Below are 22,264 nucleotides of genomic sequence, written 5' to 3'. Positions count from 1 at the left end.
CTCCCCTGGCAAGTGATTCCTGCTGAGCTGCCCGCAGGGCACTGCAGAGGTGGCACCGAGTGGGAGCGGGGCACAGAGCAGGGATGCTCATCAGGGGACGGGGGGGGACCAGAGCCTCTCCGGGGTCAGCCCAAAGTGCTCCCCATCTGCTGCAGGGTGTAAAGCAGCCCACAGGCGAGGCTAGAAGAGACCTGCCTCCACCCCAAAGCCTGGCCAGAGGGTTTCTTGCAGCACTGCCTTAGAGGTCTGACCGGTGCAGGGGTCACATCGCCAGTGTCAGCTCTGAGGATCCTTTATCCATGGGGCTGGGGTAGACGGCAGAAAACTGCCCCGTAGAGAGGTGGCAGGGTCCCAGGACACGAGGTTTCCATGTGCTCGGATGCGTGTGTCATCGGGAATGGTTCTTGTTCTGGGTTTTCTCTCTCTCCCACCACCATTTCTCAGTGGTGTCCTACAGGTTTTCCCGGTCTCTCTCCTATTCACACGTGGTGTCTTATTTTGCCCTGGGCTGTAGCTAAAACTCAGGATGGTGTGGCCTTAGAGATCCAGCCCCTGAAGAGCCAGGAAGGGGTGGAAAATGAGGAGAAGGAGAAGAAGAAGGTGAAGGTGCCCAAGAAGGAGAAGTCCGTGCTGCAAGGGAAGCTCACGCGCCTGGCAGTCCAGATCGGGAAGGCGGGTGAGTGGCGGTGGCCCGACACGAGCTGTCACCACAGAGCTCTTGCTGGAAGTAGCATGGGGAGAAGGGGCTGTCCCCTTCCCCTGCGTCCCCTCACCTGCCACTCTCCCTCTTCCCCCAGGGCTGATCATGTCGGCCATCACGGTCATCATCTTGGTGCTGTACTTCGTGATCGACACGTTTGGGGTGCAGGGGCGGCCCTGGCTGGCAGAGTGCACCCCCATTTACATCCAGTACTTCGTCAAGTTCTTCATCATCGGTGTCACCGTGTTGGTGGTGGCTGTGCCTGAAGGGCTCCCGCTGGCGGTCACCATCTCCCTGGCTTACTCTGTGAAGGTGAGACCACAATGCAGCAAGGTTACTGGGGGCGTGGTGGGGCAATTCATGCTCTTGGTTCTGACCTTCCTGGTCATGGTGCCTGATGCAGAAAATGATGAAGGACAACAACCTCGTGAGACATCTGGATGCCTGTGAGACCATGGGCAACGCCACCGCCATCTGCTCGGACAAGACGGGCACGCTCACCATGAACCGCATGACCGTGGTGCAGGCCTATGTGGGGGACACCCACTACCGCCAGATCCCCGACCCTGAAGCCATCCTGCCCAAGGTCCTGGACCTCATAGTCAATGGTGTTGCCATCAACTCCGCCTACACATCCAAGATCCTGGTGAGTTGGAGAACCACAACCTCATGTCCTCTGGCCTTCCCACCCTTGGCCAACCCTGCAGCTCCCATCCTGTTTTACCCAGGTTTGGCATTGCTTTTCCTTTCTTTTTTCCTCTCCAGCCACCCGAGAAGGAAGGGGGGCTACCCCGGCAAGTGGGGAACAAGACCGAGTGCGCCCTTCTGGGTTTCGTGCTGGACCTGAAGCAGGATTACCAGGCTGTGCGGAACGAAGTGCCGGAGGAGAAGCTCTACAAGGTCTACACCTTCAACTCAGTGCGCAAGTCCATGAGCACGGTGCTGAAGAACGGCAACGGCGGCTTCCGCATGTACAGCAAGGGAGCCTCCGAGATCATCCTCCGCAAGTAAGTGTCCTCCCTCGCTACCCTGGTCCTCTCCCTGTCCCGTGGGCTTTAGGCTCTCGATGCAGTGTGGAGCTGTTTTGGAGGGCTGCGGGGTGAAGGGTGCCCAGCTGCTGTGGAGCGGGGAGGTGACTATTGGGAGGTGCTGCTGTGCAAAGTATTTAACTCTCTTAGGGTGGCTTTGGTAAAGCTGTAGGGAGCTGCGGGTAAGGGGGATGCCCCCGTTTTGCAGATGGGGAACCTGGGTGACGGGGAGCAGATCGCTGAGCCGGCAGCGCGTGCCAACGCCAGTCTCCCTCACCCTCTATCCCGGTCCTGCGTTAGGTGCACCAGGATCCTGGACAAGAACGGAGACCCTCGGGTGTTCAAGGTGAAGGACCGGGATGAGATGGTGAAGAAGGTGATAGAGCCCATGGCCTGCCACGGGCTGCGGACCATCTGCCTGGCCTTCCGTGACTTCCCCGCTGACCCCGAGCCGGACTGGGACAGCGAGAATGAGATCCTGTCTGACCTGACCTGCATCGCCGTGGTCGGGATAGAGGACCCTGTGCGGCCAGAGGTACCGAATCCCAGCTCTGCCCTGGCTGTCCTCCACCCCTGCCCCGTTCCTGGGCCAGGAGCCCCTTTCCCTGCTGCTCAGGACCACGAGCCCCTTAAGAAAGTACAAGTAGCTCCTCTGCCTCCATCCCTGAAGTGCCCCACGCTACCAGCTCCCTGCTGCTGGCATTTCTCTCCCACACCTGGACAAAATGACCTGGTGGCAGGGTATTTCCACCCAAACTTTCCCCCCAGCTGCTACCAGGGGTCTGTGCACAAGCCAGACTGGTTCCGCACGCAGCTGAAAGGTGCATGGAGACCCCACGTAGGGGTGACAGAGGGGTGTTGGAGAGGGGCAGGGCTGATCGAGCTGGTTCCTCCCTCACAGCTTGCTGCCCCCCTCTGCCTCCGCTGTGGGGGTGACGGGCAGGCAGCTGGGCTAATGCAATAAGCCCTCCGATACCTGCCTCTTGATTACATTTTGGAGCTTGCCCCTGCGCTCCTGCCTTGCTTGCATCTTTCCTGATTAGATGTTCAAGTATCTGGGTCTGGGAATTGCATTACAGATGCCCCGTCTGCACTGGCTCTGGAGGCCGTTGATTCAATTTGCTAATTTCTCACTAATATCCTCTTCCCCCACCGCTCCGTAATAGATAAACCCATTAGTGCAGCAACGTGCTGCCGGAGCGGTGCAAGGGGGCGGACAAAATACCCCCGTTGTGATGGATCACCAGGCGTGCCTTGGCGCCCGGCACCGTGGCATGACGGGGAGAAGGCAGTGAGGTTGCCTTCCCCTTGGGGCAGGGGCTGGAAGATCTTGGGCCGTCTGTGCCAGAGGAGCTGCTCCGGACACGCACACGAGTCTGGCTGGAGCTGTGGTGAGGGCAGGAGGTGCAGGAGCAGGCGGCCGCGGCAGCGAGCAGGGGCAGGCATCCTCTCCGGTCCCTGGTGGCTTCCCCCTGCACCCCAGGGATAAAGAGCTGAGCTGGTTTTTTGGTTCATCTCGTCCCCAGTGTGAGCACCGAGCTGAGCCGCAGGTGGATGCAGGTGGGCTGCTGGTCCATGACCCCACCAGGGCCCTTTCCAGATCCTTTTAGGAAGGATGGGAGAGGAGCTGCTTGGCTCCTGGGATACCCGGTGCCAAACCCGAGCGCTCTGCCCTGCCCTGCCTCTCCCCGCCAACTCTGTCCCCGTCCCCCAGGTGCCGGATGCCATCCTGAAGTGCCAGCGTGCAGGGATCACCGTCCGGATGGTGACGGGGGACAATATCAACACCGCCCGTGCCATTGCCACCAAGTGCGGCATCCTGCTGCCAGGGGAGGACTTCTTGTGCCTGGAGGGGAAGGAGTTCAACCGGCTCATCCGCAACGAGAAGGGAGAGGTGGGAGAGCAGCCCCTGGGTCCTGCTCTGCAGCGGGTGTGGGTGGCCTCTCCGACAGCCCCAGCAGTGTAAGGTGCTGAACCCCTCTGGGTTTTCCTCCTCTCCTTGGATAAACGCAGCTGGTCCCTCCGCTTGCCAGGATCCTCAGCCAGCACAGCTGCAGGGGTGTCCGTGTGCTTGGAGGCAAAGGCTCTGTCCCAGTTGAGGTTTGCTCTCCGGTGGGGTGGAAGGTTTCTGGAGGGTCCCTACCCTTTCTCACATGTGCCTTGTCCTGCAGGTGGAACAGGAGCAGCTGGATAAGATCTGGCCCAAGCTGCGTGTGCTGGCCCGCTCCTCCCCGACAGATAAGCACACGCTCGTGAAAGGTGAGCGTCCGCCAGCTCCCCCAGCTGCTGCTTCTCACCAAAATGTCTCATTCTGCTCTGTCCGGGTGCTTTTGCAGCATAATCTGTGCTGGGAGCCTGGCCTTGGGGGTTATTTTCTCTGAACTGCTTGTCTCTGTTTCAGGAATTATCGACAGCACCGTTGGTGACCAGAGGCAGGTGGTGGCCGTGACCGGGGACGGGACCAACGATGGTCCAGCTTTGAAGAAAGCCGACGTTGGGTTTGCCATGGTACGGACGGGCGGTGGGTTTTCCCCAGGGGTGACCTTCGTTCTCTGGGGTGAGAAACTAATGGCACGCTTGGTTATTCTCAACACTGAAATTATTTCTGGACCGGTGAAACTCTCCTCCAAATCTACAGGATGGCTTAAAAAGAAAAAAGAAATCTTCTTCGGAGGTTTGATTTAATTCTCATGAACTTTTTAGGACTGTTAGCAAAAGATTGATGGGAAGCAATCCTCTGAGAGCCTGGCTTAGGGCTGGGCTCCTCTGACCCACCTGGAGGGACCGTGTCAAGCTGAAGGTGACGCGGTGCTTGCAGAGCACCCAGAGCAGGGTCCTGCCTGGCCCTGGTTTCTGACCTGTGGGGTCCAGGAGAGCTGTGGCAGCCCAGTAACTCAGCGTGACTTGGTTTATCCCTACAGTTCTTCACCCAGGTTTGTAATGGGCAGCCCAGGCTCTGAGTGTGGTGCTGGCACTGACTTGGGGAGTTTATTTATGGTGAAGAACTCTGATCTCCTGGTTTGCTGCTCTTCTTTGCCCTGTCTGAAAGAAGCAAGGAAATAAACCTGTCCGTTTTAACGGGTTTCCTGTGAACTGTTTAAGTTTAGGTATGTGAGCAGGAGCCAGCTGCTGGCTGGAGCCTTATGAGCCCATGTAGGCAGCTTTAAGCAAATGAAAAATTTTTTGGGAGTAGGGTTTTTTATAAATGTGTTAAATATCCAAGTGCAATTCTGGAGCCTTTAGGACAAACAGCAGAAGGTAGTCTGTCTTCTCCTGGGGACTGTAGCGCGGGGCTCCCTGCCCCCATGTGCAGGATCAGGCCCTGGCCAGGCACTGGGCTTTGCTGGGGGCCAGGCACCGGGGCTGCACCGCCCTTGGGTCTCCAGAGAGCGGGAATCAAACGGCAAGTGGGGTACCTTCGGCTGGTCTGTCCAGCTTGCTCCGAAGCTCATGCCCTGCAACAGCCGGGGGGTTCCCGTCTGAGACAGGTCTTGCAAATCTCAAGAGAGCTGCTCCGGGAAAGCATGAGGGAACCTGCTCCTTACGGGCATCGCTTCGGTGCATTTAATTACTGCAAAGCGAGCGCCTCTGTGTGCCGGCGGTGAGAAAGGCAGCGAGCCCAGCTCCTGCAGAGCAAACTGTGTCTGGCTGAGATGCTGCAGGTGACTTTTGGGAGGCTGCGGGCAGCCCTGCTTGCTGCGGGGCTGCCATCCACCTCGGACGGCATCACGAAGGCGCTGGGGCTTCAGGCTGCTGAGCTCGCGCTCTCATTTGGGGGTCCCAACCCTCGCTCGCAGCAGAGATGCCCAGCCAGGGACCCCTGTGTTCTCTGGCATAGGGAGAAGGCCACGCTTATAAGCTGTTTTCCAGCTTTGCTGCGCTGTGGCCCCTGTCTGGGGCACTCAGTGACAGGCTGTAAAGCTGCTGCTGACTCAGAGCCCCGCTCCGGAGCTGAGCCGGTGTCTGCCCTTGAAGGCTTCGCTGCTTTGGAGCCTCCTCTCTCTCGGGTGCGTTGATGCAGCTGCAGCAGGACTGGCACCAGCTCCTCTGGCTCCGGTGGATTTTTCTCTCGGGGCTGTTTCTGGGAAGAAGTGGAGCCGAGCGTGGAGCTCGCCCTGTGACTCACCCCATCGCTTTCTCCCTGGTCCTCAAGGGCATCGCAGGCACGGATGTGGCGAAGGAGGCTTCGGACATCATCCTGACAGATGACAACTTCACCAGCATCGTCAAGGCGGTGATGTGGGGACGCAACGTCTACGACAGCATCTCCAAGTTCCTGCAGTTTCAGCTGACCGTTAACATCGTGGCCGTCATCGTGGCCTTCACAGGTGCCTGCATCACGCAGGTACGGGGCCGCTGGGCTGGGCAGGAGGAGAGCGGGGGCTCCGGCGAAAGAGGGAGTGAAGAGAGGGCGGTTTTGGTGGCGTGACGTGTTCTCCCCTCTCTCTCTGCAGGACTCTCCCCTGAAGGCTGTCCAGATGCTGTGGGTGAACCTGATCATGGACACCTTCGCCTCCTTAGCCCTGGCCACAGAGCCCCCATCTGAGTCCCTGCTGCTGCGCAAGCCGTACGGCCGCAACAAGCCGCTCATCTCCCGCACCATGATGAAGAACATCCTGGGGCACGCGGTCTACCAGCTAACTATCATTTTCACGCTGCTTTTTGCAGGTGAGCTTTGAGGTCCCAAGAAACAGCGGGGGAAAAAGGAAAGGGGTGGAGTCCCAGCCCTGCCTCGCAAGCTGCCTTTCCTCACCAGTGCTGGGGACCCGTGTTCTCAGCCCTCAGTCGGTTGACCTCGCATTTGGCCAGCACAGAGCTTATTTAATAGATGGGAAGCAGAGGGGTGATAAGAAGAGGACTTCTTGCTCTAGAGCTCACTGGGTGCAGAGACAGTTTTAGCCAGGGAAGCAGCTTTTCAACATTTTTAAGGCAATAAGGGTTCAGTGGAGCTTGCATGGGGGACTCCAGCTGGGTCAAGAGATCTTCAGCAAGAGCCTGGGATCCTAATTCCACCTCCACCAGGGCAGAGCAGAAGTAAGGAGCAGGATCTCATCTTCTCCTCTCTTCCCTGCCCTTCCCCATCCCCTCCCCAAAACCCCTCGTCTGCTTAGGGGAGAAGTTTTTTGACATCGACAGTGGCCGGAATGCCCCGCTCCACTCCCCACCCACCGAGCACTACACCATCGTCTTCAACACCTTTGTCATGATGCAGTTGTTTAACGAGATCAACGCACGCAAGATCCACGGGGAGAGAAACGTCTTCGAGTCCATCTACCGCAACCCCATCTTCTGCACAGTGGTGCTGGGGACATTTGCAGCTCAGGTGAGGCTGCGGGAGCAGCGTGGGAATAAGATGGTGGGGCTGGGAGGGGACCATGATGGAGGCAGGACCTGTGTCTGCTGTAGTCACTGCCCACAGCTCTGTCCTGTCCCCTTATTCTTCTACAGCAGCTTCTTGGTGACCCAAAACCTGAATATTGGGTTCTAGAGCATGTTGGGAGATGCCAGGGCCCACCAGCCAGTGTGCCTCTGGTGTCCTGTAAAGTCACTAGCCTAGATGTGAGGTCCTTGCTCCTCTCATGATCCCAGAGAGGGGGGGAAAGATGTGTGGCCCTAGGGGACCTTTTCATCCCGGGGCTGTGCCATGCAGCCCTTGGAGCTCCCCGGTGTGTGACTTGTTCTCTCCTGTGCTGTAGATCATCATTGTGGAGTTTGGTGGGAAGCCGTTCAGCTGCTCTGGGCTCACCCTGAGCCAGTGGTTCTGGTGTATTTTTATCGGAGTGGGAGAGCTCCTCTGGGGCCAGGTAAGAGCCAGTCTGAAAAACATACCACGTGCTTCCATGCCGTGGCGTGCTCACAGCCCAGCCTGCCCTTCCCTTTCCGCTGCCTCGCTGCCCTTGTTCTCCTCAGTATTTATTCAAGGCAGCTTTGGAAGGGGGTGATGCTCCATCCCAGTACCATGCCAGCAATGAGGAGAGGAGGTTGCTAATCTACTCGTTCCCGCCCTGCTTGCAGCGGGGCACATCCAGCGGTGGCATGTCTTGGCTGCATCCTGGCATCTCTCAGCTGAGTCCTGGCAGCTCATTGCAGGAATGCTCCCCCTTGGTCAACCCTGGCAGTGGTCTCCGTGCTGCCACAGCCCGCAGGCTAAGGAGCCGCTCTCTCTCTCTGCCTCTCTCCAGCTGATCTGCACTGTCCCAACCAGCCACCTGAAGTTCCTGAAGGAAGCTGGGCATGGCATCACCAAGGAGGAGATCCCAGAGGAGGAGCTGCCTGAAGACGTGGATGAGATCGACCACGCTGAAATGGAGCTGCGGCGCGGGCAGATCCTGTGGTTCAGGGGTCTCAACAGGATACAGACGCAGGTACTGTGGGGCAGGGGGTACTGTGGGGCTCTTCCTTCTCTCTTCCTTTCTCTTTCTTTCTCTCCAGGGGCTCTGTCTGGAAAGAGGTGACGGCTGCTGCTCGGAGGATGCCATCGCCTCCTGGGCTAGACTTCTCCCACCACCTGTGCCTTTCTGGGTCTGCCCTGGTTGGGGAACCAGGACAGCCTGGCTTTCGGGGACAGCTCGGGGCGGGGGGAGGCACCGGTCTGTTCTGATGCAGAGCGCAGCATCCTGCAGCTTGAGGCCAGGCTGGTCTGCAGGAGGCTGGATGTGCTGCTGATGGGCACCTCGCACAGCAGAGGAGGGGGCTCAGAAGCTGTGGGGGGGGCCACGGAGCCGCCCAGGCTCTTACCAAGTTGTGCAGTGGGTCAGCACTGAAGCTGCTCTCGGTCGCTGCTGGGATGCTGCTCCCAGTGGGGAATGTGCCCAGGAGGGATCTGCCTGCGTGAGACCCTCTCCGGTCTCGCTCCTCTGCTGCTCTCTGTCCTTCCCAACGGCCCTTTGGCCAAGGGCTCTTGCCACCCCTCCCTGCCATCCCTCCAGGCTCCTTGCCTGGAGCTCTTGGCCCCGCAGCACAGAAGGGGAGGAGAATCTATCTGTTAATATGGTTTTTACATCAGCTGTTTCTCCCTGCCTCAGTTTTTCCTGAAAGGGTGGGATTTTTTCCCCCAGACTGCTGGCTGGGCAGGGCAGGGCGAGCTCCCTGCAGCAAGGTCGCTGCCCCTCATCTTTCCTTGTGGCCTGGGCAGAGCTGGCCCATGGAGGAAAGCTGTAGGTCCCCAGCGGCCCCTGGCATTCAGGGCTGCTTTGTTATCCTTCGTTCCTCCTCCTCTGGCCCTCCCACAAACGGAGATAAACAAAATGGCCCAGACGCAGGGACTGGAGCGAGCACAGCGGCCGTGTTGTGCCGTGTTAACTTTGCTTCTCCTCTGTGAGATGTTGCCTTGAGGGTTTCAAGGTGAGGTTCAGCCTTGATCCCTGCCCGCTGTGAGCAGTGAGGGGCAGCCAGGCTCTTCTGGGAGCCCAGGGCAGTGCTGGTCGCTGGTGCTGTGGGGGGCTGAGCTGCCGGCTCAGCCTGGCTCATTCACATGAAAGACATGCTGGGAGCAGCAGGCTGTTTCAGAAGCGGTCCAGATGTGTTGGAGGCCTGGTAGGTATGAACGGCTGCAGTACCAGCGGCCAGGCATGCTGCTGCGGCTGAGCCCGGAGCCTCCGAGGTATCTCCCTGCAGCCGTGGTGGACCTGGGCTGAAACAAGCTCTTGCTCTTGCAACATGAAAAACGCTCCTGGACGTTGGCACGTCCTGGAGCCTCTTTAGGGACTCCTTTCCTGGCTGTGGTGCCCTGCACTTCGAGCAGAGCAGCTGGCAGGTCCAACACAAGCGTCCTGAGGGCTTCTGTCCTGAGTCAGCGTGTCTTAAGTGAGAGCACGGGGCTCTTCCCTGCGGGCCGAGCCTGGTGCGCTGGGGAAAAGAAGGTTCTTCCATGGAGGGAGATCAAACTGCAGTGTGTAAAATACCTCCAGGGTGAATTAGAGCTGCACGTGGGTCTGGAGGAGATGTCCCTTCCCGAGGAGCCGTGCAGCCAAGGCGGGCGAGCTGGGGCGGCGCAGGGCTGTGCGCTCCGCCAGCGGGCTGGCTGGCACGGGGCTGGGGACAGTCAAGCTGCAAAGAAGCCATGGTGGCACCTGGATGCTGCTCTGTTCCTCTGGCCTTGGCGTGCATCCGCAGAGCAACTGTGGCCCACCACCAAGGGTGCTTCCTTGCTGCATCCCTGCCCACCCCTACCAGCTCTGCTTCTGAGCCCTGTGCAGAGCCGTGGGCCTGGGAGAGAGGCCGAAACGTCTTCCAGCACGGCCGGCTGCCATGGGAGCTGTGGGCGCGTGGTGTGTCCCAGGATTCGGCCCCCCAGCTGTACATCCCACGGGGCTGAGGGACCAGAAACCCTTTCCCAGTGCAGTGTTCTGGACCACTGGCTTCCAGCTCGCACCTCTGCCCACCCTCTCTCTTTCTCTGCTCCTCCTGCAGATTGTCGGGATAACCCAAGGTGTTTCCTCTATCGCTCCCTCCCACCGCAGTCTCTCTCTTGGTGGTGGGATAAACCCTGCCCCTCTCGCGCCTGCAAGAGCGGGGCAGAGGCTGGAAGCCACCCTCTCCTCTGCTCCCAGAAACACCAGCCGAACCCCGTGCGGGTTTACAGGAGCGTGGGGTGGGGGGACTCTCTCCTCCCTCCTCCCCACCTCTCCATCCTCCTTCTTCCTTCCTGTCCGTGTGTGTCTGCCCAACCTCCCTGCTCCCCTCCTTCCCCAACCCCTCTCCCTGTCTCTGGCCGGGGCGACGCTATCTCACTCTCTGGTTCTTTGCAGATGGACGTAGTTTACACATTCCAGACCGGCGCCTCCTCTTTGCAGGGAGCCCTCAGGAGACAGCCTTCCATCGTGAGCCAGCACCACGATGTAAAAAATGTTTCTAGCCCAACCCATGTAGCTCTTTCCTCCGTCAATTCCACTCCCACCACTTCTGCTGTTGCTGCTGCTGCTGCATCTCCTCCTGCGGGCAGTGAGTGATAGTCTATTACAATGCATGACTTCTAATAACCACAGAGAGCACCTGCACCAACCTAACCCAGCCTGTTCTCTCTCCCTCTAAACCTTGACTGATTTCCAAAATGAAGGATGGGGCGGGAGAGCGTTTAAAAAAAAAAAAATTAGTTTTTATGCTGTTGCATCTTTAACAAGTTTACGATACTTTCTGGTCCTTCCCCGCCCCCCATTCCTTGTTGCTTCCTCCATTTTTACCTCTTCTCCTCCTTTGCAGGACTGACGTATGAGTCCACCCTCCTGAGGGGTGCAAAAATTGGCAGTTCTTGTTAAAAGAACCATGTGTTCATGAGCAACTAAAAGCATTGCTGTGAAAAGGGCACGCTGCGCCCAAAAGCTGCTGTTTCTTTCCGATGCGGCTCTGCCCAGCCCCAGGAGGGCAGGGATGGGCAGAGGCGTTGCTTTACTGAAGCTGTAAATCTGTTTGGAGGCAGAGCGGCTGCTCGGACCTTCCCACAGCAGTTTGTGCGCTACTGGGGTGGGCTGAGCCGCGGTAACGGGCTGCCTGCGTGCTCTCCGCGTCTCGCACGCGTGTGAGAAGGGGTGTTTGCTCCTGCCTTGGTTGGGAGCCTGGATGGTGCACGAGAGCAGCCGATTACCGTGGCTCAGCTGGCCGGTGGTGACACATCGGAGCCGCTCACCTGCAGCTCGGCCCGCTGTTTCAGAGCTGGCTTGTAAGCAAGCAGCCTCCCCTGTCCTGCCTGTGATCTTGCATGCCGTGTGAGACAGAGCTGAGCGAGCCTGCGCACGTAAGCGTGCCCTTTGCTGCCCTGGAGCTCTGCAGGGACAGCACAGGGCTCCGCTGGTCCCCTGTCATAGCCAGAGCATCGCTGCCCCATTGCAGCGGCTCATCGGTGCCCGGCTTGTTCTGTACACGCTGGTTCTCGGTGTACGCAGAGACCTGCGACTCTGCATGCAAACGGAGACGGAAAACATGACCCTGCTGAACATCAGTGGCAAAGCTGGATCTGGATCTAGCTGTGGGTTTCCAGACCAAAGAAAAGCCCTCTCTGGTGCAGTGCTCCTCTCCAGTGTTCATTGTGAGCAGCATATAAGGGCTTGTGAGCCCGTGAGCGTCAATTCTCTCTGCAGGGCTGTGCCAGGCTATGAGTAGGTAGTGTATCTTTCCCGGATAATTGGCTTTTTTATTGCACAGTCATTTTCCGTGTTCTCCTCTTATTAAAGAAATACCCTTGGTGACTTTTTGAATAGCTTTCAGTCTCCACTGTTTATGCACTGTGGGAGAGAAGAGAGAATTTCTGATAATTTTGTTTTCTCTCTATTTAGCCGATACTGATGCTTGAATTTTATTTTGTTTAACCCCAATGTTTCTGAAGCAGCGCAGCTGCCTTCTGTTCCTGACTGCATCTGTGCACCACCAAGACTTTCTAATCGGAAGAAAACCTGCTTAGAGGGATCTCAGGGTAGTGGGCTTGGGTGGACAAGACCAAAATGCAGGGTTTTTTGCAGTCTGTGGATTAATATTCTCCCTGATTTGCAGCAAGGGAATAGATAACCTGGATAGCTCGTGCCCTTCCAGGCAGCAAACAACTTTACCAGAAGCTAACCCAGATCGCTAAGTCTTCCCTCTGTTTTCTGCCTAGACTTTTCTCTATTTCCCTCTGCTGCTTCCCTTCCCTCTCTCCCAAAGCTCCACTTCCCTCCATACAGATTAATGTTGTCCCTCTGTCTTCCACTTCACTCTGTGGGATGAGTTCTGCAGGGCTGGACCTCGGCAGCCCTGCCCGCTGTGCCCCTGTTGGGGCAATGGAGGAGAGGGAGGTCTCGGGAATGACCCTCAGGAGATGGTTTGCAGAGCTGAGCTGGTCTCCCTTGGGGGTTTTGCCCTGGTTTGAGGGAGCTGGGCGCAGCAAGCCAGGGGTCAGTGGTGGAGCTGATGCTGGCTTCATGCAGGAGATGTAATTTCCACCTCCATGTGAGCAGTGGGGTTTGCCCAGCACATTGCAGTGCTGCGGTGATGGTGTGAAATGAGAATAAATTCCAAGCTTGCAGGTTGCAAAGGTTTCAGGTGGAGAGGACACGTAAGCCTGACCATGGGCAGGGAGGGAGGTGGGCTTTCAGCTTGGTTGGGGAGGATTTCATTTTTGTTTGCACTGCCTGGCTCATTCAAAACACATTTCCTTGCTGTTAAGTTCCTTTGACAAGGGAACAGCTGAATTAGTTTTACAGCAGTTGCTGACAAAGATGGTTAAATCAAAGTAAGAAAATCTGAGGAAAACTGCAGCAGAAGCTATAGGTGGAGCCGAAGGCAGCGATGTGGTAGATAAGGTCTGGACTCACCAGTGCTTGAGGTGGTGGAGCAGGGGGGGCTTCTGTGAAGCTGCTCCTTCCTCTGAGCTTGTACTAGACTGACCACCTAGTCGCTTTGGCAGTCACCTAGGCTCTCGTTAGCCTGTTCAGGTTCGTTATACTTGGTTTAGTTGGTTTTGCACGCTGCATTTTTAGGGGCCAGTGCTTTTGTCAGGGCTTGCAGTTGCTGTTCTTGTGTTGATGAAGTGACAGATCATGGTCTCGGCAGAGGTGGCCTGCTGTGTGGTCTCCCTTGTCCTCTGCATGCACACTAAATAATGAATTTATTCAGGATTTTACTGTGGTCATTAGTGCAGCAAACACAGTTCTCAATTTCTGTTCCCAGCTACATCAACTTTCCATTTTCACAGGCCAGCTGGTGCTCCAGCATCATGGGGGGGGTACCTGGCCCATGCTCATCTCCTCATGAGTGTTTGCCATCTAGCTCGCATGTGCGTGCCGGTCCGTGTGTGTGCAAGAGCTGGCTTGTTTGTTTCTAGCTGGGACGTGCTGAGCCTGTGCCAGGGGGATGCCACGTTGCTGCCCCATGTGGTGCAGCACCATCTTTCTAAGCCAGATGGAGAGCGGACTCAGAAGGGCATCCCTCGTGAGAGGGGAACCCTGGAACATCTTGCAGGTAAAATCTCCAGGCTTCCAGACACGAGACTCTTCTTTGAGTAACTTCTCTGGTCTGGTTTTGTGAGTGCTATTTGTGCTGAGACCAAAGATCCCTAGGAGGCTCTCGTTGGCTGTGCTGGTTGGTAACTTCCCTCCTAGCCTGCCTGTGTACCAGACCAAGGTGGACAGTTTCACCCGGCTCATCTCACCAGGAAGAGGGGTGTCACCTCTGCTCACCCACCAGATCGGCAGCCCGTTCGCAAAGAAGCGGCAGAACACACATGTACCTTGATTTGCCTCATCAGCTTGCAAGGAGAAATCTGAATCATTCTCCCTCCAGCAGCTCTGCACACTCTCCACTCCCTCGGCCAGTGGCTGAGTGATGGGGAGGCTCTTCAGGGTGTAGCATAGGGATGCTGTGGAGGAGCACCCTTTTTGTGGGATCTGTGGCTCTCCTCCCTTTTGTGCCCCAGCTCCAGTCCACAGGGACACCATGAGAGCAGGCAGGGAACATGGGTGGGGACTGGGTTCCTTGGGTGCTGGGAACAGGTGAAGGTAGCTCATGAGGAGCAATGCTGCTTCCATGGGGCCGGAGACAGAGCAGAACGACTGGCACTGCTCTGGGGCGGTGTTACCGACTTCCCCGCTGCGCCCAGCGTTGCTGAACAAAGTAAGGTGGTCTGGAGGCATTTCCTTCGGAGAGGAGGACTTGAGCAGATCTCCTGGTCCCAGATGAACTCTGCTTAACAGAGCAAAGACTTCTGTTGCTTCCCTAAAACACACGAGAGCTTGTGCAAGATGCTTGGGCCCTGCTGACAACTTTTGTCAGTAGCTTCCTTCTCTATAAAGGGAGGAGACAGCCCAGTTCCCGGGTGACTGGGAGGGTGCCACGAGCCAGGAGAGTGCTGGTGTGACCTGCTGCAGCAGGATGGGGGGACCTCTGGAGAGAGGCAACGTGCTGGCTCTGGCCTGAAAGAGTAGTGGGGAGAGCATCGGTGTAAGACCCAGCGGAGCAACCCGAGGGATGCTTTGGAGGGCACTGTGTGGTGGGTAGCTCTCGGCTTTGCAGTAAAAGGCAAAGCTACGTGTGTGATTTCACCAGGTCCTCTACTTGGGAGACCTTCAGCTGCTCGGTTTGTTGGCTCCGCTTCAAAAGCCCACGTTATTGCATTGCTCTCCTTCAGTTTGTGCCTTTTGACATCTTTCAAGTGATCACAGCCCCGAGTCATCCACGAGCGCTGGAGCGCTCTGCCACACCTGAGGTGCACACGTTGGTTGTCTGACGCATGCTAGCGTCCGCACGTCGCTGCCTTGCGGGTGCCAGGGCGAGTGTGACAGCAGCACCGGGGCGGAGAGGTCTGCTGCAGCCCCGCCGTGCTGCCACCTCCTGCCCCTTTGTTCGCTGGATCTGACACTTGTCACCCATCTGACCAAACAACTGTGACTGGGCTGCAAGGGAGGGCAAGAGCTGGAAGGGTTCAAGGCTTGGATTTCCAGAGGAACTGGAGGAAGCAGTGAATCCACTGCTAGCCACCATCCGCGCTTGTTTCCAGACCTCTCCCTTCCAGTGCAATCGAGCTAGCAGACCCATACCCTGGTTGTCCAAACTGGGCTCTGGATCTCCTGCTTGTAAGGCGTTGAGCCTGGCTTTTGGCAGTGCTGACAGCCTGTGGGTTTCACGGGAGCAGTGCGTGGCCAGGCTTTCTATCAAATTTTGGGATCGTTTTTTGTGCAGAGCATCCAAAAGAATTAGCTGCCTTTGGAAACAGCTGGGTCTTCTTCAGCATGTTGGTGTAGGGAAGGATCCAGAGCTCCAGCCCAGGATCTAGGTGGCAGCCGTGTGGGGAAACTCACACAGATCTGGCTTCCTTCTTGCATGTTTAGCTGGGTCCGGTTTTACTGGTCATGGCATCCACTTGGACCTACTGCTTCACATGGGCTTGAAAAGTTTGTGACACCTTTTTAAAGCCCATTCCTTTCTATAGGTCTAAAAACGAAATAGAACAAACACACACATCGCTCCCACCGTAGAGTTTTTTGCCTTGAAGTGAACCCACTGTTTGTCTAACCCACCTCTTTTTTGAGTTGTAGTTCCACTTTTTTGTCCTCGTTTATACACACAGATATGCGTGCGCACACATAATGACAACTAATGCATTTTGGCTTCCATTCATTCAAAGTGATCTGGTTTTTTGAGTTTTTTTGTGTCTTTTCTTGCAGCTTCTGAAGTCGCCCCATAGTCGGTTGATTCCCCATCACACACCTAGTGCCTGAGTCTGATCCATGTTGGCCCTCCTAGTTCACCATAGATCTCTCATTTTGACTTAGCTGTCTGTTCAGTGGTGGTGACTTGTTGTTGTTGTTGTGCTCTTTGTTTTATTGTGTCTTTATGATTTACTTTTATTTTCTCCTGGGAGCTCTGGCCTCTCGTAGCCGCTACTAACCCCTCTTTTGTTTATCCCCCACGCTCCTCACCTCCCGGCAGATCAAAGTGGTGAATGCGTTCCGTAGCTCCTTGTACGAAGGCCTCGAGAAACCCGAATCCAGAAGCTCCATCCATAACTTCATGACTCACCCAGAGTTCATCCTGGAGGAAGATGAGCCTCGGACACCATTCCTTGACGGCGCTGAAGACGACCCCGAGACTGACGGACTCAAAAAGCGAGGTGGGGGTAGCCTGGGTGGATCTACATCCCTCAACAGAAATAACAATGCAGTGGACAGCGATCAAGCTGAGGTCACCGTCCCAGAGCCCGAAAGCCCCTTACACAGCTTGGAGACATCGGTTTGACCTTAGAACTTCGAACCCCCCCTCCTCCTCCACCTTCGCCCCTCGCCCTGTGTGATATTGGCACCAGTAACTGATCACACACTGCGGTCACTTCGTGTCAAACTGCTCATACGTATATCATTTTGGTGTTTTGTTTTTTGGGGGTTTTTTTGTTTGTTTTGTTTTGTTGTTTTTTTTTTACCATTATTTAGCAGTGGGAACCAGAGTACCACGATGCTGGGTGTTGGGAGAGAGGCTAAGCCAAAATTGTGCATCTCCATCCCTAATTTTCAGTGGTACTCGCCCAAGTGAAGCAGCCAGGTTATTTCCTCTCCGAGAGTTGGGCTCCATGCGTCTGTAGGGGGTTTTCACTTTGAAAAATGCATGTTCAAAGAAAGTTCAAATTGTTGTAGTCTTACATGCACGCTCTCAGCCTGAGGGCTGGGGTGCACTTGTGACTTTATTTTTTTTTCCACTTGTGGTTTTTAGGGCTTTCTTCTAATGTTGGGGTTTGTTCTTTGCTTGTGGGGTTTGCCCCCAATAACTTCACAGTGGGAAGTGGGGGAGTTAGCACTCTGGTGCGAAAATTTAAAAATAAACAAAAAAAACCCAGCCAGGGGGAAGGTGTTTACTCACAGGTTGATAGATACAGGGATGTACAGCAGTCTTCCACCTTGAAATATGGTACCTAGCCTTTACAGTTCCTCCTCTGTGTGTGCGCACACACTTTTCTCTCTCTGTTTTCAAAGCAGTTATTGGTAGACAAGGAACGAAGGTGACTTGGCTGTAACCTTGCTGGATATAAAAGATTCTGATTTTTCTACACAGCGAGGTGGAGGTGAACTGGCAGTGGGAGTATGGTGAAGAAAAACCCCATGGTTGTGAGAAACAGGGCTCCTTCCTGGGGAGTCTTAAGAGATGCATCTCTTCTGCTCTTGAACAGCTGTGAAACTTTTGGCGAGAGCCTTGCAAAGGTGTAACGGCTCCTGCCATCAAGAGCAGAGGGACTTTTGCCCGTTCTGGCTTGTCCATACTGTTGGGTTAAATAATCCTTCAGCCTTGGAGTACAAGCCCCAGTTATCTGCCGAGGAACCCCAGAGGATGCTCCAGCCGTGCCCACCAGCTCTGCTCATCGCTGCCAAAGCGTTAGCAGGCTGAACGGAGAACAAGCATTGGGTTATTGACAGTACAGTGGGTCAGCTCCTAGATCATGGAAGGGATGCGTCAGGTTGTCTCTTTAGCCGGTGGAAGGGAGGGAGGCTCCGTGGCCGATGGGAGAACCCTTGATTTCCATAGCACTTCTGTAGGTGATTTGCCAGTGGAGGCACTTCCTCGCAGAGGTGGCAGGTTGGTTGCTTGGCTGCAGGCCTTCCAGAGAAGGTGCCGCATGGAGGCTGTGCCTCACTTGCTGCTTTTTTGAAGGTCATCTCTTCACCCTGTGTCCTGCCTCACCTCGGTCTCTTGTAACCATTTGGTGAGAGTCCTGTTTTTTTGGAGCAGAGGCCCCAAGTGTCCTGGGCAAGCTGGCTCTGAACTGACCCTCTTGTGAAGCCATGGGACTGAGCAGGAGGCAGGAGTTTGCTTTGCTTGGGCTTAGTTTTCTTCCTCATGGGCTCTTGCTGGTGTACTCCTGGTTACTGGCCCCAGGCAGGCAGGGCTGGAGGAAGCTCTGCTGCCTTCTCTTCTTTGTCCTGTTTGGCTTGGTTGGAAGCAGAAAGAACCTGGCTGTAACTGGCTGTACAACATCATCGTCTTTGCCCAGCCTCCATCCCTGGAAGCAGAGAGGTTTTAACGAGAGGGTGGGCTGGCTGGTTTCTTCTTTTCTTTCCTTTAAGAACGCACAGCAGACTCTCCTGTGCCTTCTCTGAGCACTGCCTGCAGCACCGCCTGCCACGCGAGGGCCCAGTACTTTGCCAAGAAATAAGTGTTCCTTAAACGACAACACAAACCAAGTGTCTTTGTTTTGTTTCCAGCCCAGCACCGACTCGTCCCTTCCTTGGGATGGGAGGAGGGAAGGACGAGGTCACCCCATTCCTGCCCCAGGTAGCCGAGGAAAGGTCCTTCTCCCAGGTCTCCTGCCTCGGTGCTGGCAAAGGGGGTGAAGGCTGGGCTCCGTACACTGCCAACAGCAAGAAGAAATTGCCACCACTGCCCATCTCAATTGCAAATTCAGTGTCGAGCCCCCTGCCCGCGCAGACAAACCCATCGCTGCCCTCCCCGTTCCGTCTTCACACGAGCTGAAAAAATGCCTTGGGCAGGACCGGGGGTGGGGGGTGTTCTCTTGGGTTATACGCAAGTGGTAACAGGAAAGACAAAAGGGGTGGTTGTGGGGTTTGGTTCTGTACTAAAGGTGACATTGCTTAAAAGATCACTTTTTCTATTTTAAATACTTGCAAAAAAAAAAAAAGATGAAAATATGGTGTTCTTACAAGCTTACATAAATATTTATTAAATACTTTGGGGGGGATACACTGAGTTTTCTTTTTTCTTTTGATATTTTTTTTTATTACCTCAGACCTGTTTTAAAAAAAAAAGACTTAAACCAATGAAAACCAACAAAAAGCCAACTTTGGAGGCTCTCAAAGTCACTCCCAGAAATCTGTGACTGGCAGGTTGCCACAAGGGTCTGGTTGTTCTTTAGTTGATATGTTTTTGTTGTTCTAGTTTCCATATTAGGAGGGGGGAAAATAATTATATATAAATATTATGCAAAAAATATAGTTTTCTTTAGATCAGAAACTGATATTTTTACGTCAGCCATATGTATTTTGTTTAAAGAAAAAAAAAAATAAATCTTGAGTCCCGCATCTGCAATGGCGCGTGACTGTGTGACGGCAGTTCAAAGTGACAGGTAATTAATTCAGTGTATCAGCGATCGGATGCCAGTCAGCTTCCTTTTCTCTGAGCAGCCATCTTTATACTAGACGTTAGTTGGATGACACAAATGTTTTTTTTATATAAATTATGTTGGTATGGCTGGTTGCTTAAAGTATAAACGTTTATTGTGCATACATCTTTCTGTAAAGTATTTTTTTTTTCTATTTAGTTTCAGTGATATACTGGCAGCAGATGACTATTGGGTTAAGTTATTGAGAACATTACAAAAGAGTTGGGGGAGATTGGTGCTCTACGCTGAAAGGCATGGTCGGCGGCACGAACTTCTGGGGACTCTTTGCAACATGCCTTGAAAGGGGGAGATATATATATATTATTTTTTTTGCTTTGTTTGAACTGCCACGAGTGTGCACGGGGGAGAGTGCCATGCCAGACAGGAACCGAAGTCATACCCTGTGATACGTGTTAACTTGCCTTGGAATGCTTTGTTATTAAAACACTCTGAACATAATTTTGCATCCAGTTCTTAATAACAGTAGGGTCTCTGGTGGTGGTGGTGGTGGTGGTTTTCTGTTAAATAAATTGGCGGATTGGTACCAAAGACATTACACCATGTCCTGTGTGCATTGCTGAACAGGCATTTTTAGGCATTTGCGTTATGTGATAAGGTTTCCTTTGATTTGCACAGGGGTTATACTTAATTTTCAAAGGTTTTGTGCAATAAGCTTTGAGGCAAATTTTGAAACAATCTCGAGAAGGAAAAAAACTAAACCAAATTTTAGCATGGGCAGCCTTTGGCTTTCCCCAGCCGAGGAGTAGATGTCTGTAGTGCTCAGCCCCTTTAGAAATGCTTCTTGGGGTGACATGACGTTGGGGTGAATGGAAAAGCCCCATCCTAGATCCAGGGAGGGCATCTCCAAGATGCCATTGCCAACTCCCGTTGCCCTCCATGACTGCAGGGACCAAGCACCTCAAAGAATAGTCCCTGCAGGCTTTTGTACCTCTCGGGGGAAGGACGCATGTACCTGCCTGCCATCGCTCCTCACCGCTGGGTCCGGCTCCTACAAGTTCACCAACGCGTGGAGTGTGCAACCCGTAAAACGCCCTCCTGCAAACCCAGCTCTCCCTGGCAGGGCACGGCGACATGGGGGTACTGCTCTCCCGGTCCTGCCCCAAGCAGCGAGGCTGTGGGGCAACGCCAGCGTGTTTCTTGGCACCTGGCTGTTCCTCTCCAGCATCTCTCTGCCAAGGCTGGCCCCTGCCACCAAGACTGGCCGATGTCTGGCTGTCCTGCCTCTGATATCCTCCTGGTCAACAAAAAATACAATCTTCATTCAGCAAAGCCCATGGCTAAAACTACCTTTAGTTTATTTCCTCCCCTTAAATAAATATATATATATATATACAGTATTAAACCAACATTTGTGTGTGTATATATATTTATCCAATGCTCTCACAACAAAACTTTCTTTTGAAGAGGGCACACAGATCTGAGTTTTTCTTTTCCAGTAACTAAGTATAATAAGCACTGGTATTTTTGTATAAAAACAGAAAAATACAAAACAAAAGACTGAATATTATGTGGTATGCATGACATTAAAAAAATGGTGGTTTCAAAGCAATATGTACCCTGGTGTGTTTGCCATATCCTAGAGTCCAGCTTAAAGTGCACCTGATCTGTATTGCATTTTGATATTAATCTCTATGTACAATGTTTTGCATGTAATTTATATGGTTCTTGGGAGAAAAAAATTTTGAATGAATTGTCAGTTGGCTTCTTCTGAGAAAACAGACTCCAAGCAGAGATAATACTCAAAGTGGACTCGGATGAGTGGTTGAGGGGTGGGAAAGGGGGTACATAGCAAAAAAAAAAAAAAAGGCGTGCTGGGGGTGGGGGAGAAGGGTAATGGTTTTGAATCAATAAAGCTTTGGCTGTTGAGCAGAAACAATGCGCAAGTGCATCCAGAGAATAAAATGTGCCCACATGTAACTGTGACGTCCTCAGTGTGTCCACCAGCTTGTGAAATCAATCCCGCATCCTCTCCTAGCGCTGGATGAATGGCTGAGCTTCCCGTCAGAGCAAGCCGGAGCGTGAAAGTGGGGCCTGCAGGGCGGAAAGAGGGATAGGGATCAAAATCAACCCCACTACTACAAAAGCACCCCTTAGTCAGCGTGGGTGTAAGCCTCGCTAGTGAGAGGCAGGGGCTGGCTGGCTGCACCCAGCACTCTGTCTCAAGCGTGGCTTCCTCCATCTCCAAGGAAAGTCCAGAACTGGCTGTCAAATGCCATCCAAACCAGTGCTCCTAGGCTATGTGTCGAGCTGCCCTTGAGCCAAGATCCTCCCTCATCCCCTTCCCTGATGCCGTGTCTGCGGTGCTTCTGAGGTGATGGATGGTAGAGGTTGTGATCTCCATCTCCCAGGGACTGGCTTTGAGCTGTGTCCTGCCTCTGTACTGAGACTATTTTGCCTCCATAGGGGCACTTTGCACAGACGAGAAGGACAATGGGAAATAAAAGCAACTGGCTTCCGAAATACTCTCATTCCCAAGCAGGCTGATTGCACTGGAGCTGCCTAACTCCCTGGCTTTGGTGGAGAGGCTGTTGCTTCTCTGTGTCTTTAATAGCTCCAGGGCCAAGCCATGATGAGAAAATCAAGCTGGGCGAGGCTGTCAGTGAGAAAGTTCAATTGAAAACTTCTCAGCTGAGTGTCTGACCCTTGGAGCTGATGCCAAGTGATATGAACAGGGCGTAAAAGATTTACTGTGCTTCACCCTCTTTCCTGCTTTCTTGGGGAGGTGTCTGCACTGACAGCGTCCTCCAGCTCTTAATTAAACAGAACAGCCACAATTGCTTCTTTTTTTAAACCTAGTCCAGGCTGGATGCAAAGAGAGAAACAAATCACAGGACTTTTAGTCATTTAATGGGGAAAATGGCTGTGCGCGCTGTGCCTGTGCAGTAGCAGGGCTGGCCCCAGGCACCCTCTCCCGAGGACAGACACTGCTCCTGCTGCCAAGGTGCC

At 54.2% G+C, this 22,264-nt stretch overlaps 1 protein-coding gene across 5 annotated transcripts in view; it reads left to right on the top strand.

Moving 5' to 3' along the window:
- Window positions 1–21,082, top strand: part of ATP2B4 (ATPase plasma membrane Ca2+ transporting 4) — a 53,630-nt gene extending 32,548 nt beyond the window's left edge. For 3 of the 5 annotated variants that reach the window (XM_072844978.1, XM_072844979.1, XM_072844980.1), the window contains exons 8-21: window positions 515–676; window positions 798–1,012; window positions 1,104–1,346; window positions 1,466–1,707; window positions 2,029–2,263; window positions 3,443–3,622; window positions 3,900–3,987; window positions 4,130–4,236; window positions 5,882–6,073; window positions 6,183–6,396; window positions 6,840–7,051; window positions 7,425–7,532; window positions 7,911–8,093; window positions 16,126–21,082. In XM_072844978.1, the coding sequence (XP_072701079.1) occupies window positions 515–676; window positions 798–1,012; window positions 1,104–1,346; window positions 1,466–1,707; window positions 2,029–2,263; window positions 3,443–3,622; window positions 3,900–3,987; window positions 4,130–4,236; window positions 5,882–6,073; window positions 6,183–6,396; window positions 6,840–7,051; window positions 7,425–7,532; window positions 7,911–8,093; window positions 16,126–16,431 (2,687 nt within the window). In that variant the 3' untranslated portion in view covers window positions 16,432–21,082. Of the gene's footprint in view, window positions 1–514; window positions 677–797; window positions 1,013–1,103; window positions 1,347–1,465; window positions 1,708–2,028; window positions 2,264–3,442; window positions 3,623–3,899; window positions 3,988–4,129; window positions 4,237–5,881; window positions 6,074–6,182; window positions 6,397–6,839; window positions 7,052–7,424; window positions 7,533–7,910; window positions 8,094–10,478; window positions 10,672–16,125 lie in introns of all 5 variants that reach the window. The other 2 variants (XM_072844982.1, XM_072844981.1) reach the window with 2 other exon arrangements.
- Window positions 21,083–22,264: the final 1,182 nt, after the last annotated feature.

Source organism: Ciconia boyciana, chromosome 23 (assembly GCF_034638445.1).
Source record: "Ciconia boyciana chromosome 23, ASM3463844v1, whole genome shotgun sequence".
Taxonomy (NCBI): Eukaryota; Metazoa; Chordata; class Aves; order Ciconiiformes; family Ciconiidae; genus Ciconia; species Ciconia boyciana.
This window is presented reverse-complemented; position numbering and strand designations above follow the sequence as displayed.